Source organism: Pongo pygmaeus, chromosome 21, assembly GCF_028885625.2.
Source record: "Pongo pygmaeus isolate AG05252 chromosome 21, NHGRI_mPonPyg2-v2.0_pri, whole genome shotgun sequence".
NCBI lineage: Eukaryota > Metazoa > Chordata > Mammalia > Primates > Hominidae > Pongo > Pongo pygmaeus.
The window spans coordinates 49814303-49830654 of NC_072394.2; the positions used below are offsets into that span (position 1 = coordinate 49814303).

At 46.0% G+C, this 16352-nt stretch overlaps 1 protein-coding gene across 42 annotated transcripts in view; it reads right to left on the reverse strand.

Moving 5' to 3' along the window:
* The window catches only part of ZMYND8 (zinc finger MYND-type containing 8), a 148771-nt gene that overhangs the window by 42142 nt on the left and 90277 nt on the right, over window positions 1-16352 (reverse strand). For all 42 annotated transcript variants that reach the window (XM_063659273.1, XM_063659293.1, XM_063659288.1 and 39 more), the window contains one exon: window positions 10913-11053. In XM_063659273.1, the coding sequence (XP_063515343.1) occupies window positions 10913-11053 (141 nt within the window). The remainder of the gene's footprint in view (window positions 1-10912; window positions 11054-16352) is intronic.

Sequence of the window (16352 nt, forward strand, 5' to 3'; positions counted from 1 at the left end):
TTTAAAGACAGGCTACTAGAGACAGGACTGCAGACATTCACACAGCCACCTCTGAGAGGGTGAAGAATGTGCAAATTTACTGCAGTGGGGCCAGGCACAGTGATTTACACCTCTCCCAGCACTTTGGGAGGCAGAGGCAGGAGGATTGCTTGAGGCCAGGCTGGGCAACATAGCAAGACCCCATCTCTACAAAAAATACAAAAAGTAGCTGGGCTTGGTGGTGCACGCCTGTAAACCTAGATACTTGGGAGGCCGAGGTAGGAGGACTGCTTGAGCCCAGGAGTTTGAGGCTGCAGTGAGCCATGATTGCATCACTGCACTCCAGCCTGGGTGAGAGCAAGATCCTGTCTCAAAAAAAAAAAAAAAATTTACTGGACAAACAACTAGAAAACTCTTTATACCTGTCTCTGTCCTGCAAGAAATCTGAAGTAGCCTAACAAAGAGAAATTATAGGGTAAAATAATTTAAAAAATAAGGCATGGGGAACATTAAAAGAAAAGGGAGGATCGCCTTTACCCAGTCGCCCCACCATCTGGGAAGCAAGGAGTGCGCCTCTGCCCGGCCGCCGCACCCTCTGGGAAGCGAGGAGCACCTCTGCCCCGAAACCCCACATCTAGGAAGTGAGGAGCGCCTCTGCCCCGCCCCGAACCATCTGGGAAGTGAGGAGCGCCTCTGTCTGGCCGCCGTGCAAGCCTCCAGGTGTAAAGTGGCAGCCTTGTGTGTGATCTTTCTGCCCTCCCCAAGTTTGCATTTTTGACATTAAAGTTTACTTTTAAATTAAAAGTTTATTTAAAAAAAAAGAAAGAAAAGAGAAATGCCGGGCACGGCGGTTCACGCCTGTAATCCAGCACTGTGGAAGGCCAAGGCGGGAGGATCACTTGAGGTCGGGGGTTGAAGATCAGCCTGGCTAACATGGTGAAATCCCGTCTCTACTAAAAATAAAAAAATTAGCCAGGCATGGTGGTGGGTGCCTGTAATCCCAGGTACTCAGGAGGCTGAGGCAGGAGAACACTTGAACCCAGGAGGCGAAGGTTGCAGTGAGCTGAGATCGCACCACTACACTCCAGCCTGGGCAACAGAGCAAGACTCTGTCTCAAAAAAAAAAAAAAAAAAAAAAAAAACCCAGATTAAAGAGTTCCAGTAGGCAGGACTCAAGGACTTAACAGCTGAGTTGCATGCAAATGTGACAGCAAAGGGGGAGGGATTTGAGGCCTCCTTCGGAATTTCCACTTTCAGAAATGAAGAAGCATGCTAGATTCCAGAGGGAAAAGCCAGCCTTTTCAAGAATACAGATGGAAACGTATCTCACAAAAATACTCTCCATGGCTACCCAAGTGACACATTCATCAGTGTCCTCAACATTCCTATATACTACTAGAATACACAGTTAACGAAAAAATTTATGAAAGAGACCAACAAACTTTCTTTGTAAAAGCCTGGAGAGGACCGGGAACAGTGGCTCACACTTGTAATCCCTGCAATTGGGAGGCTGAGGTGGGCAGTTCCCTTGAGCTCACATTTGAGACCAGCCTGGGAAACATGGTGAAACCCTGTCTCTACTAAAAATATGAAAATTAGCCAGGCATGGTGGCACACGCCTGTAATCCCAGCTACTCAGGAGGCTAAAGTGGGAGGATCACTTGAGCCCAGGAGGCAGAGGTTGCAGTGAGCCGAGATCAGGCCACTGCACTCCAGACTGGGCAAAAGAGCCAGACCTTATCTCAAAAAATAAAATAAAAGCCCAGAGAGTAAATATTTCAGGATTTGCAGGCCATACAGGCTGTGTTGCAAAAGCAGCCATGAACGCTACATAAACAGATGGGTATGGATGTGTTCCAGTAAACTTTATTTGCAAACACAGGTGGGGGCCAGATTTGGACTGAAAGCCGTAAAATCTGCCATATTCTATACTAGTCCAGTGACTGCCAACCCTGGCTGCACACCAAAATTGCCTGTAAAGTTTTAGAAAATCCTGAGGCCTGAGCCCCATTCTCAGAGACTCTGACTCAATTGGCTGGATGGAAGGCCTGGGCATCAGCCTTTTACAAACTTGCCAGGAGGTCAAACGCAGTGGCTCATGCCTGTAACCCCAGCACTTTAGGAGGCCAAAGCAGGTGGATCACCTGAGGTCAGGAGTTCAAGACCAACCTGACCAACGTGGTGAAACGCAATCTCTACTAAATATACAAAAATTAGCCAGGCATGATGGCACCTGCCTGTAATCCCAGCTACTTTGGAGGCTGAGGCAAGAGAATCACTTGAACCCAGGAGGAGGAGCCTGCGGTGAGCCGAGATCACACCACTGCATTCCAGCCTGGGCAATAGAATGAGACTCCATCTCAAAAAAAAAAAAAAAAAAAAAAACAACAATAAACTTGCCAAGTGATCCTAATTGGCAGCTAAGGCTGAGAACCCCTGTATCAGACCAATTTTCTATGTGAGTAAAGAAAACTCACTATTTGCCTTAACTCCTGTGTGTCTGTGTTAACAGGACAACCTTTCTAAACCTTAGGGTCCATAAAAAGAGACCTAGACCTCACCTGAATAACTGAGCTCCGTGTGTGTGCACCTGCACGTCTACACGTATGCCTACAGTGAATGTGACCCATTAACTTTAGCCTAAAAAGATTGAGCACTGGAATGTTCATAATCAAGAAAAATGCAAAGAAGGTAAATTACCTCATTTTACAAACTAAGGTTTCTCTGGTCAATAAGCTGCTGTTATGTTTATTCTTGTTAGAATAAACCACCAAATGGCTAGGGGCTGGGCCCAGGCCCTGGAAGCTGACCTTCAGGAGTTTAGCCAAATGTAATGATCTTTATCTAAACCTGCAGCTGCATTTGATTCTCCCCTCCTCCACAGAGAGAAAAGAAGAGCTTCACTTTCTCATTTAGCTCATGTAGCTTATCCGGACTTCTTCCACCCCTGCCCTTCTATATCAGGAATATCTTCAGAATCCACCCTTGCTGCCAACATTTTGAACTTTTCAGCTGATATGAAGACAGCTTAGGCTATAAATGGAAACCAGGGATGAAAAATACTCACGCTAGAGAAAAAGGCACGATCTTACATTTCTGGAGGGAGCATAAATCAGAACCACCTCTTTAGAGGGCAGTTGGGCGATACCTCTCAAAATGTCGCCGCATGTGGCCTCTGATGCTCAATTCCACTTCTAGGAATTTATCCTATGGATTACCCTCCCACGTGGGCAAAAGGGTTCTTCATTGCAGTTGTCTTCAATGGCAAAAATGGAAAGAAGCGTAGCGTCAGTAAGTAAGGCGCCTGAATAAATGTTACAGTTTTCCTTTAAATGGAATTAAATACAGCTGCTAAAATGAAATGAAGGCCGATTTCTGTGTGTTGATATGAAAAGCCAACCTGTTTCATGAAAAAGCAAAGACTGGTAGAGCACCTTAGCACTGTTGTAGGGGAGCCAAGAAGGAAATGGAAAATCGCTGGGAATACTATATATTCTCAGGATTTCTCAACAGTGGCCCTATTGATATTTGGGTCCTAGATATATGTCTTTGTGGTGGCGGTGGGGTGGGGTGGAGGGGCTGTCTCGTGTGTTGTAGGATGTTCAGCAGCACCCTGGCCTCTACCCTCTAGATGCTATTAGCACCTACATACCCGTTGTGACAATAAAAATATCTCCAGGCCGGGCGCAGTGGCTCATGCCTGTAATCCCAGCATTTTGGGAGGCTGAGGTGGGCAGATCACTTGAGGTGAGGAGTTTGAGACAAGCCTGGCCAACATGGTGAAACCCCGTCTCTACTAAAACGCCATCTCTACTAAAAATACAAAAATTAGCCAGACGTAGTGGCACGCTCCTGTAATCCCAGCTACTCAGGAGGCAGAATCAGGCAAAGGTTGCGGGGAGCCGAGATCGTGCCACTGCACACCAGCCTGGGCAAACAGAGCAATGCTCCGTCTCAAAAAAAATAAATAAAAGAAAAATAAAAATATCTCCAGACACTACCAAATGTCACCTGGGAGACAAAAATCACTCAGAACTCATGCTATATATCTAGAAGGGCTCTAGAAACTAAAAACTTGCAACAGTGGTGATGTGCAGGAAGAGGAGCACAGAGGCAGGTGGTTGGAGGTTATAGGCACGCTGGCCTTTCATGAAATGTCCTTCTGTGCTTTGAAATTTTTGTTACCATATGTACTCATTACTTATAAAAACAAACTCTATAAAAGAAAAATTTAAGAACTTCTTTTTCCATTTAAAAAAAGAGAGGGCCGGGCATGGTAGCTCACACCTGTAATCCCAACACTTTGGGAAGCCGAGGTGGAGATGGAGATAGATACATATACCATATACACCCATACATATATACATATATATACACATATATATATGTGTATACTCCACCATATACATATATATACACACACACCATATACATATACTCAGTGTGTATATATATATGTGTATGGTATATATATATATACACACCATACTCATATACATATACATATACTCAGTATATATATACCATATACATATACTCAGTTTATATACTGAGGTCAGGAGTTCGAGACCAGCCTGGCCAACATGGTGAAACCCCATCTCTACTAAATACAAAAAATTAGCCGGGCATGGTGGCGCATGCCTGTTATCTCAGCTGCTTGGGAGGCTGAGGCAGGAGAATCACCTGAACCCAGGAGGTGGAGGTTGCAGTGAGCCGAGATTGTACCATTGCACTCCAGCCTGGGCAACAAGAGCAAAGCTCTGTCTCAAAAAAAAAGACAGATTTTTGTTCTAAAGCTGAATGCAAACTACAATGGACGGACTTCCAGGAACTACAAAATGGCAATTCCTTCAAGGGAACAATATCACTTAGACAAGAGACCCTAGCTGGCCAGGCATGGTGGCTCATGCCTGTAATCCCAGCACTTTGGGAGGCTGAGGCAGGATTGCTTGAGGCCAGAAGTTTGAGACCAGCCTGGGAAACATAGCGAGACCCTGTCTCTATATTATTTTTTTAAAAAAGAGAGGCCGGGCACGGTGGCTCACGCCTGTAATCCCAGCACTTTGGGAGGCCGAGGTGAGTGGATCACGAGGTCAGGAGATCGAGACCATCCTGGCTAACACAGTGAAACCCTGTCTCTACTAAAAAATACAAAAAATTAGCCAGGCGTGGTGGCGGGCACCTGTAGTCCCAGCTACTTGGGAGGCTGAGGCAGGAGAATGGTGTGAACCCAGGAGGCAGAGCTTACAGTGAGCCGAGATCACACCACTGCACTCCAGTGTGGGCGACAGAGTGAGACTCCATCTCAAAAAAAAAAAAAAGAGAGAGAGAGAGGGAGAGACCCTGGCAGACACTATCTTTCAGTCAAAGCCAAACAGAGATCTTCCCCACCTCATTCACTCTATAGAAAATCAAGACAACATCTGAAAAATCTGGGCCCAGGCACGCCATGTATGCTCTCAAAGAAAGCCCGACTTCCAAGATACTGCTTTATGCACAAAAAGAAAGGATGCCTCCCGTCAGTAACAGTGGAGAAATAAACAGAAAGGCTTGGGGTGTGACGACGTTCCCTGGCCCTGCCTGCATCTTCAACAGAGTATCAGGGCGCATTTCTGTCACTAACAGGACTACTGACTGCTGAGTTTGTTCAGCTCAAAGTAAACACCCTCTGTGAAATAAGAGGAGATGGGATCATCAGAGAAAGCAAACAGGAGTCTGGAAGAAGAAAAGGACCGGGCCCACCTCTTCTCTTCTAGTCTCAGAAACTCATTCCTATTTATGACTTATTTATAATCACTGCCGAGTCATACAGGGGGCTCGTAATAATCCACTGAGCTCAGCTCCTTATTTTTTAGTGAGGAGAGGAAGGGCCCCAGACAGCAAATGAGGGGAAACAGTGAATTAGCAACCTGGGCAAGAACCAGGTCTCTGTACAAACCTTCCCATCTTATACCATATAGTCATATACCATACACACACACAAATACCATATACTCATATACCACATATACATATACTCATATGCCATACACACAAATACACATACACTCACCATATACACACATACATACACACAAATACCATATACTCACATGCCATATACACATTTACCATATACTCATATGCCATACACACACAAATATATACCCATATACCATATGCTCACCATATACACACAAATACAATACACACATACATACTTATATACCATACATATACATACATATACTCACATATACCCAATATACACACACACCCATATACCATATACTCATCATATACCATACACACATACATATACTCAAATATACTCAATATACCCACATACCATATACTCTCATACCATATACATACATACATATACTCATACCATATACCCAATATACATACATATACCATATACACACATACATATACTAAAATGCCATATACTTATATACCATATATTCTTATAGTATAACAGTATAATATAATTATAGTATAGTATAGATAAAAACTGACAACCTATGGACTGTTTTTGTATTATTGGTTGTATGTGTTTGTCTGGCCCAAATAGAGTTTTGGGGTTTTGTTTTTGTTTTTGTACCACAGGGTCTCACTCTGTCACCCAGGCTGGAGTGCAGTGATGCAATCATAGCTCACTGCAACCTTGAACTCCTAGGCTCAAGCAATCCTCCTGCCTCAGCCTCCCAACGTGCGGGAATTACAGACATAAGCCACCAAGCCTAGCCAGTTTTTGTTTTTAATGAAATTGACTGTCAGCTTTTAAAAACTAGGAGAGTTCCTGTAATAATCTAGAGTTCTGTTTTTCTTGACAATTCAGTCCGACAATGCGGGTTAAGCTGGCAAGAGCCACATCCTTTACAAATTTCAAAACTTCACCTTACCCCCTGACCCCCAAAAAAGCTGACGTATCCAATAGGCACAGGAGACATTCAGGTATCTCAGCTAAGAGCTCAAACTTTGCAGCAGACAGGCCTGGCTGGGCCTGAAGGCCAAACTCTACCACAAACCATGGTTGATCCTTGCGTAGGTAACTTGCTTCTCTGTGCCCCAGTTTACACTTCTGTGAAACAGAGATATTACCTACTTTAAAGGTTGTTGTAATTTTAAAAAAGTTTTAATTTACAGGAAGTAAAATTCACTTTTGGGGGAATACAGTCCTATGAGTCGTAACACCTGCATAGATTCCTGTAACCACCACCACAACCAAAACACAGAGCAGGTTCACCTCCCGAAGAATCCCCTCCCAATGTGTAGGCAAACCCTCCTGCACTCCAACCCCCGGCTATCACTCATCTGTTCCCCATCTCTGTAATTCTGCCTTTTCTGATATATTTTTTAAGGAAATCCTGTTTTGTTAGCTACAATAATTTCATGATTATCCAGGGTGCTCCCTTTCATTGTCCCTGTCTGCGAAGTCGTTCCACGGCTGACAGACAGAATCAAGCCCCATAAAGCATTTGCTCAGTCCCTGGGCAGTCACTGGAGAATTCCTTAACATTGCCCTGTTTGTTCTGATCTCCTCCCCACCCACAGCACTTCCATCGGTCCCTAGCTGATCCTCTTCCCATTAGGTCATTGCAATCCCAGCCCACAAAACGCCCACATTCCCAATGCTCTTGTTCCTGCTGACGAAGATAAGAAGTGTGTCCTGAACCGGAAGAGATGCCAGGGGAGACACAAGAGGGCCTCGGTTCCCCTGGTGCCCACCCACCACCATGCCCGCCCACCAAGACACACGACAGGAAGAAACCTTTCACTCCTACAACAGATCAAGCCAAACTGAAAGACCCACAGTGTCACGAGGAAGCCCAATGACCACCCAGTTTCAGGAAAGAGTTATTCTTGACAAGCATGACTGGCAGAGAGGAAATGTCACCGTGAGAACGCCTCCAAACAGCATTTCTTTTCGGGGTGTGGAGGTGGAAGGAGGGTGTGAGAAAGCAAACCACAGATTTGGGAACAATGAATGTTCCCAAGGAAGCACGTGTGTCCCTTTTCACTCAAGTGAGGAACCAACCGGTTGGTCTGAATGGGAGCCCCGAAAGCAACTGCCCTGACCATCCTATTATAGCAGGGCTGTACTCACAGGTGAGCCAGGATTGGAGCCAGGCTGTGCTCCAGCCCTGCTGCCTCTGGGATCCTGGGCACCACATGCCTCCTCTCCAGACCTCCCTCAGTTTCTCCATCTGAAAATGGCACTGTAGGACAAGATGGACCTGGAGGGCACCAACCACCAAAGGTGTGGAATTCACACATGAGCGTCACTGGGCACAGGTGGCCGTCCTCTCTTTCTGAAACCCCCATACTGGAGGCTCCAGGGCAACACACTCCCCTGGTGTGGCTCCTCCACCCCTTGCTTCTCCTCCTCAACCAGAACTCCATGTCCTCAATGTCCCAGGGGCCTCACTCCTGCTCAGTGCTCTACCCCTGACTCGCAACCTCAGTAAGCCAATGGGGCTGGAGTCTTTGTTGAGTGAGGCTGTCCTATGCACTGGGGGATGTTTAGCAGCAACTCTGGCCACCAATCATTAGATGCCAGCAGTGTCCCCATCACCCCCTCAAAGTCATTTCGAGAACTACCACTCTAACCCTATCTCACGTACACATTAAGATTCCCAGAATTACACCTCCTGCCTGAACCTGGCCACAGGGCACCCTAATTCCTGCCTCCAGCTGCCCTACTGACCTCTCCACCTAGGGGTGTAACAGCTGCTCAAATTTACGGAATCTAAACTGGACCCTTGGCTTCTCCTGCAATACCCAGATCTGTCAGCACAATTACTGACACAATCTAGAAATTCTCTGTGGGGGGCCTGTTCTACATGTTGTAGGATGTTCGATGGTATCTCCCTGGCCTCTCTCCATTAGGTGCCAGGACCACCCCAACCCCAGGTGTGACAACCCAAAATGTCTCCAGACACTGCCAGGGGGTGGGGAAGCGTTACAAAATTGACTGATATGGACTATTAGAAACACAGCACCAAGGGCTTCTTCTGAGATGTGAAGTCCATTCACATCCCTCCTGCGCTGAACCCTCCACACCAGGGTCTATGAGGCCCCTGTACTGTCTCCGACTCCATGGACTGGCCTCACCCTCCCTCACTGGGATGCAGCCACCCTGGCCTCCTTGCTAACCCTACAACACACCCAGTTACTCCTATAGCACACCAACTTAATCCTTACCCTAGAGCCTTTAAAATCTCTTATTTCTTCTAGAATCTTCTTCCTCCTGACACTGGCATGGCTGATTTTTCTTGTTGCGTAAACTTCAGCTTAAATATCACCTCTCAAAGAGGCCCCGTTTAACCCCTCCACCTAAGTGAACTGTGACGTCTGCTTCGCAACTTGCCCATCTCTCACCTCATCACGTTACCTTCCAGACATCCATCATGGTGTGAACTATCTTGGTGTGAACTGCCTCTCATGATGTGAACTGCCTTGTTATTTGCCTTTATTATTTTCTCCATCTTTCTAAAAACCCAACCTCTACAAGAGCAGGTCCTTAGCTGACTTGCTTTCCACTCTATCTCCATGCCTAGAATAGTGCACAGCACATAATAGATGTTCAAGAAAAATCAGTAGTGAGGATGCAATGAATCAATCAATAACGAATCAATAGCAGCCGGGCACAGTGGCTCATGCCTGTAATCCCAGCACTTTGGGAGGCTGTGGCAGGCAGATCACCTGAGGTCGGGAGTTCAAGACCAGCCTGACCAACATGGAGAAACCCCATCTCTACTAAAAATACAAAATTAGCCAGGCGTGGTGGCACATGCCTGTAATCCCAGCTACTCGGGAGGCTCAGGCAGGAGAATCACTTGCGGTGAGCCGAGATCACGCCATTGCATTCCAGCCTGGGCAACAAGAGCGAAACTCCATCTCAAAAAATAATAATAATAATAAAGAATCAATAACGGGCCAGGTGCAGTGACTCATGCCTGTAATCTCAGCACTTTGGGAGGCTAAGGTGGGAGGACTGCTTGAGGCCAAGAGTTCAAGACCAGCCTGGGCAACATAGCAAGACCCAATCACTACAAAAAATTAGCTGAGTATGTAGCTAAAAACTAGCTAGGCCTGTAGTCCTAGCTACTCAGGGAGGGTGAGGCAGGAAATAGCTTGAGCCCAGGAGTTCAAGGTTGCAGTGAACTATGATTACACCACTGCACTCCAGCCTAGGTGACAGAGTGAGACCCTATCTCTAAAAAAATAGTTGTCATCATCATCATCATCATCATTCAGGGAATAAAGACCAGAGTGTAAGAATTAGAAGAAAAGAATTAAGGAATATCAGAGTATGCTGCACATAGGAAAGGTAAGTACTGATTCCTCCTACTTGCTTCTGTGCCATGGATATAATTTACAAATAGAACTGGGTTAATGTGGTCAAGGGCAACTGAGGTGGAAACACTGGCCTGGATAAAAGCACTTTGGGCCAGGCATGGTGGTTTATGCCCATCATCCCATTACTTTTGGAGGGAGAGGTGGGTGGATCACCTGAGGTCGGGGTTTGAGACCAGCCTGGCCAACATGGTGAAACTCTGTCTCTACTAAAAATAGAAAACTTAGCCAAGTGTGGTGGCATACTCCTGTAATCTTAGCTACTCAGGAGGCTGAGGCAGGAGAATAGCTTCGACCCAGGAGGCGGAGGTTGCAGGGAGCCAAGACTGCACCCTTGCACTCCAGCCTGGGCAACAAGAGCGAAACTCCATCTCAAAAAAAAAAAGTAATTTGTATGTCAGTAAGCCCCAGGAAATCCCTTACTTGTTCTTATCACAGATCTTTTCTCACCTTCATCCACTGAAACTTTTGCATTTTTTGCATAGAGAAAAGAGTTGAAGGTTCAAGAACCACATACAAAAGAGAATACATCACTTGCAAAAATATCCACAGTTGCCACAGAAAGATACTGGCAAAAATTCTGACTGACCCAGGTTAAGATTCAGGATGCTGCCGGTGGTGGAGGTTTTGTCCGTTTTCGTCGTGATAGGAGTTGACAGTTGAGGAGAGAAGGGCTTTGGGCTGCCAGATAAACTCCCTGCTTGTCCCGTCTTGGTGGAGGCTGGTGAAGCTGAAAAAGTATGGCATTGTTAAAAGACAGGTTTACAAATAAACAAGTAAAACGTGTAGGTGTGGTGTAGGGAGAGAATGGAGAGATTATGAAATTGTGTTTGATTTCAACAAGGCCGCTACAGCATCACGAATGGGGTGGGGTGGGGCACGGCAGGTTGGCCATTTATTTTCAGCAAAGGGCTTTAACCGGACGTGAAACCGTTAAAGCCACAAATGAAGAAGGTCTCCCCAGTTACTCTATTAAGCACAAAGCTCTAAGACAAATCGGCTAAGCTGCCACTGAAATTGGTTTGGCCCGTTCGCGGATATAAATCTCAACATAAATAGCGATTAAACCATCCCCCACATGGTCCAGATGTGGAGAATGGGAGCCAGGCTTACAAATGCGTATCATCCGTTTGTGGAAAGACACCATGGCCAGCTCACCCGCAGCCACTGCACCTGCCAGGGAGCAACTTGGCCCCTTGGGAAATCTCCAGTTTCCATTTCAAAGGTTCTTGAGGCTATGTAAAGCCAAACCCAGTACCAGATGGACTGAGGGAGACGTTGGTAAATTATGTCCTTCTTTACTGTATTTCAAAATTTTACAGGAGGAGAGAGAACTGTACCTAAGTACAGTTCTACAGTTCTAAGAACTGTACCTAACTGTACCTATGCCTAAGGCTTTTAAAAATACCTTAAAATGACCTACAACCTGCTTCTCCTCTGCCTCATTTCACAGGGTTAAGGACAATAAACTACTTACGTTTAAAAAAGCAAGCATTCATAGGGGCCAACGAGCGCGTCCTAAAGATCCTTCAAATCCTGCCCCTTTGTCCTCCCCCCTCCATGGTACTGGGACTGTCCTGTTAATGCCTCTTGGGCCTATTTAAAAACAGCTGGGACTAAAGACATCACTGACAACAATGACAGCCAACTCTTCCAAGACAAGCAAGAAACATTCTGAGTTGATCTGGTGCTTGAAAGAAATTTGTGGATGGCAAATTGGAGTTAGGAACTGAGACTCCCCAGGGGCTTCAAAAGTGCTGAGACACTTGCGTGGGCAGCACTTGCCTCAGTTTCCTCACCTGACAAATCAGAAAACTCAGAACAAGGCTTCACTGTGTTAAAACTCACATACCACTCGGCTGGTGAATCCAAGTGAGCTAGGCAGCTCTGGTGCCAGGACCTGCCTGCATTACTGTTAATGTAATATAGTGGGAAAGACTCCAGACGTAAAGAGGCCTGGATTCGAGCACGGATTAGAAGCCAGACACTGTGGATTCAAGCCCCGGCTCAGCTGTTGCCCTGCTGTGTAACCCTGGGCCAGTTACTGGCACCTCAGCCTCCCTCTTCCTGGCAGCAGCAAAGAGAGACACTAATAATAAGATACAAAGGGACGTTAACAGTAGCTACATCTCATCAGGCTGCTGTGAGGATTAAATCAGTCATCTGAACAGTGCCTGGCATGCAATAAGTACTCTGTTACTGTTTGCTATTAGAGTGGTTTTATTTTCTATTTCCCCATTAACCTCTAGGGCTTTGGGGTTATCCTCTGAACCACTGATTCTCGGCTATGAGCAATTCTTCTCTCCAGGGCACACTGGGCATTGCATCCAGACATTTTAGGAGAGTGGGGGGTTGCTACTGGCATCTAGGAGCTAGGGACCAAAACGCTGCTAAATCTTCTGCAATGCACAGAGCGGCCCCCCACAAGAAAGAGTTATCTGGCCCCAAACGTCAAAAGTGCTGAAACTGACACGCCACATAGGGATGGAGTAGGCATGCAGCTGGAAATCCTTTTCCTCATCCGGAAATGAGAAGTGAGTGAGGATCAATGTCCTCCATCTATGTCAATTGGTGCCCAGCAAGTGCTCAATAAATATTAGAAATTGTTTTAAGAAATAAGTTTTCTTTGCTTTTGTTTTTTTGAGATGGAGTCTCACTCTGTCACCCAGGCTGGAGTGCAGTTGTGCAATCTCGGCTCACTGCAACCTCTGCCTCCTGGATTCAAGCGATTCTCCTGCCTCAGCCTCCCAAATAGCTAGAACTTCAGGCTCCTACTATCACACCCGGCTATTTTTTGTATTTTTAGTAGAGACAGGGTTTTACCATGTTGGCCAGGCTGGTCTGGAACTCCTGGCCTCAAGGGATCCGCCCGCCTCAGCCTCCCAAAGTGCTGGGATTACAGGCATGAGTCACTGTGCCCAGCCTATAATTAAGTTTTTAAAACAATAAATCTGTTTTACTGCAAGAACTAATAGAATTGGCCTAGCATGTGGCATGCCACATTCCTTCACTGGGGGGGCTGCTATATTATTACTAGTCCTATCACTGGTACTGTAAGAAGTAGAACTGAAGTGTTTGTTACACGAAGAAACAAGAATAGGCCAGGTGCGGTGGTTCACCCCTGTAATCCCAGCACCTTGGGAGGCTGAGGTGGGAGGATCACTTGAGCTCGGAAGTTCGAGACCAGCCTGGGTAACATGGCGAAACCTCATCTCTACTAAAAATACAAAAAATTTAGCCAGGCATGGTGGCACACGCCCATAGTCTCAGCAACTTGGGAGACTAAGATGGGAGGATCCATTGAGCCTGGGAGGTCAAGACTGCGGTGAGCCATGATCATGCCACTGCACTCCAGCCTGGGACACAGAGGGAGACCCTGTCTCAAAAAAAAAAAAAATTATATATATATAAAAATAAAGGCATTTTAACGGAAGTATTACCAATAAAAGCTTTAGCATTTGAATTTTTAACCTTATTAATTCATTTATGTTCTACCTCATTCCAAAAGCAATTTGCAGCTGCTCAAATATCTGTGTAATAGATTCCCCTTGAGGATTAAAGACCAGGACTTCTCTAATTGTATTCCCATAAGCAAACTAGCAAGGTCTAACAGGGAGGGCCTTACTATACTATCAAATATCCTGCTTGGGACTGCAGAGAACTTTGACAAGGACGTCAAACCCTAAAGGGTAGCAGGAACAAACAAATAAAAACACGCAAAGGTGCTGTTGCACACAGAACATAGCCAAGTGAATCCACATTTTCCTGCTCGACAGGTCAAGTTTGTTTGTTTGTTTGTTGGTTTGTTCGTTTTGAGACAAAGTCTTGCTCTGTTGCCCAAGCTGGAATGCAGTGGGGTGATCTCAGCTCACTGCAACCTCTGCCTGCCAGGTTCAAGCAATTCTCCTGCCTCAGCCTCCCAAGTAGCTGGGGCTACAAGCGTGTGCCACCATGCCCAGCTAATCTTTTTGTATTTTTAGTAGAGACGGGGTTTTGCCATGTTGGCCAGGCTGATCTTGAACTCCTGACCTCAGGTGATCCACCCACCTCGGCCTCCCAAAGTGCTGGGATTACAGGTATGAGCCACCACACCCAGCCTATTTTTATAATTCTGTATATACATTCATGTGTGCTAAAAAATTAATAACTAGAACAAGCCCTTAATTTGATAGATATATTTCCCTTTGTTAATAAATAAACAAGTGTTGAGATTTAAGAGGTATGTTCTAAATATTAAAAAATGGTTTTAAGCATAGCACTTGGATATGGCAAGAACAAGGGTGGCAGGAAAACACTGGTTTCCTGTGGAGATGGGTCTGGTTCACACTCTACCCAGCCAGTGAAGGGAAGTGCCCATCCTCCTAATGCATCTGGGACTGCAAAGCTTCATGGAATCAGGAAAAGGACATACATGAGAGTCACTAGCAACCCACAAGCCTCACGCTGCAAAACCCTCCTCTGCATCTCCCTGAGAAACAGGTCTCCTATGTCTACGTCCTAGTGCCACCAATCCTACCTCCCCAGTCTGTGAAACACCCGACACCTGCCTTGTACTCCCAATATCATGAATGCCACAGCCACCCACCCGGTGGCTGAAAGCCAAACACATCTGGATCATTCTTTTTGTTTTTGGGGGGGAGGGGGGCGGGGAGGGAGATGGAGTTTCACTCTTGTTGCCCAGGCTGCAGTGCAATGGTGCGATCTCAGCTCACAGCAACCTCCACCTCCCGGGTTCAAGTGATTCTCCTGCCTCAGCCTCACAAGCAGCTGGGACTACAGGCGCCCACCACCACGCCCGGCTAATTTTTGTATTTTTAGTAGAGATGGGGGTTTCACCATGTTGGCCAGGCTGATCTCGAACTGCAGACCTCAGGTGATCTACCCACCTAGGCCTCCCAAAGTGCTGGGATTACAGATGTTTGAGCCAATACACTCAACCCATTCTTAATTCCTCCTTTGCTCTCATGCCTGAATTTACCCAACTCTTCAGGAAGGCCTCTGCATTCCTCTTCCTAAACATATCCCAAATCTCTGCACTCATCTCCACCTCCACTGCTATCACCCCAGTCCATGCGTCTCAACAGGGACCGTGTGGCCCCCAACGGGGCAAAAATTAGGGGGTGAAAAAATCTTATCTTACTATTCCTTTTACGTACAAAGCATGTGTGTGTGTGTGTGTGTGTGTGTGTGTGTGGTGTGTGTATAGACAGTACATAAACACATCTACAATATTTTCAAATTTCATGGAAGTCCACTCTTAGGTAAGTACCTACCCAAAATTGAAAATAGGTACACAAACAAATCCTTGGATATGAATGTGCACAGCAGCACTATTCACAATAGGCAAGAGGTAGAAACAATCGACTGTCCATCAATGGACAAACTGAGGTATCCCCACAATAGAATGTTACTGAGTCATAAAAGGAATGAAGTTCTGATACGTGCTGCCGTGTGGCTGACTTGAAAACATGATGCTAAGTTAAAGAAGCCAGACACAAAAGGCCCCATATTCTTTCATTTCACTGAAACAAAATATCCAGAATAGGAAAGTCAGTTCAAACACAACACAAATTGGTGGTTGTTAGGGGCAGGCTGTGGGGTGAGAGGTAGGGGTGGAAGTTTGTGGGGGACAGGGAGTGGCTGTTTAGTGGGTACAGGGTTTTATTTTGGAGTGACGGAAATGTTTTAGAACTAGATAGAGGTGGTGGCTGCACAGCACTGTGAATGCACTAAATGCCACTGATCTGTTCAAAATGGTAAATTTTATGTTATGTGAATTTGACCTCAATTTTTTAAAAGATCTCAGGGGGAGTAAATAGGAAGAAAATGTCTAATATGGTTCAGGGCCAGGGCTGGGGGGGCGGCAATTAAAAGACTGGGCAACGCTGCCCTGCCCATCATTTCCCACGGAGACCCGGTAAGCACTTCCCACAGGTCTCCCCGCCATGTGCACAGCACCCTCCTCCCAGGGCACTCTCCACAGAGCAGCCAGGGAAGAACCCCTGAAATGAGGGCATATTGCTCCATCA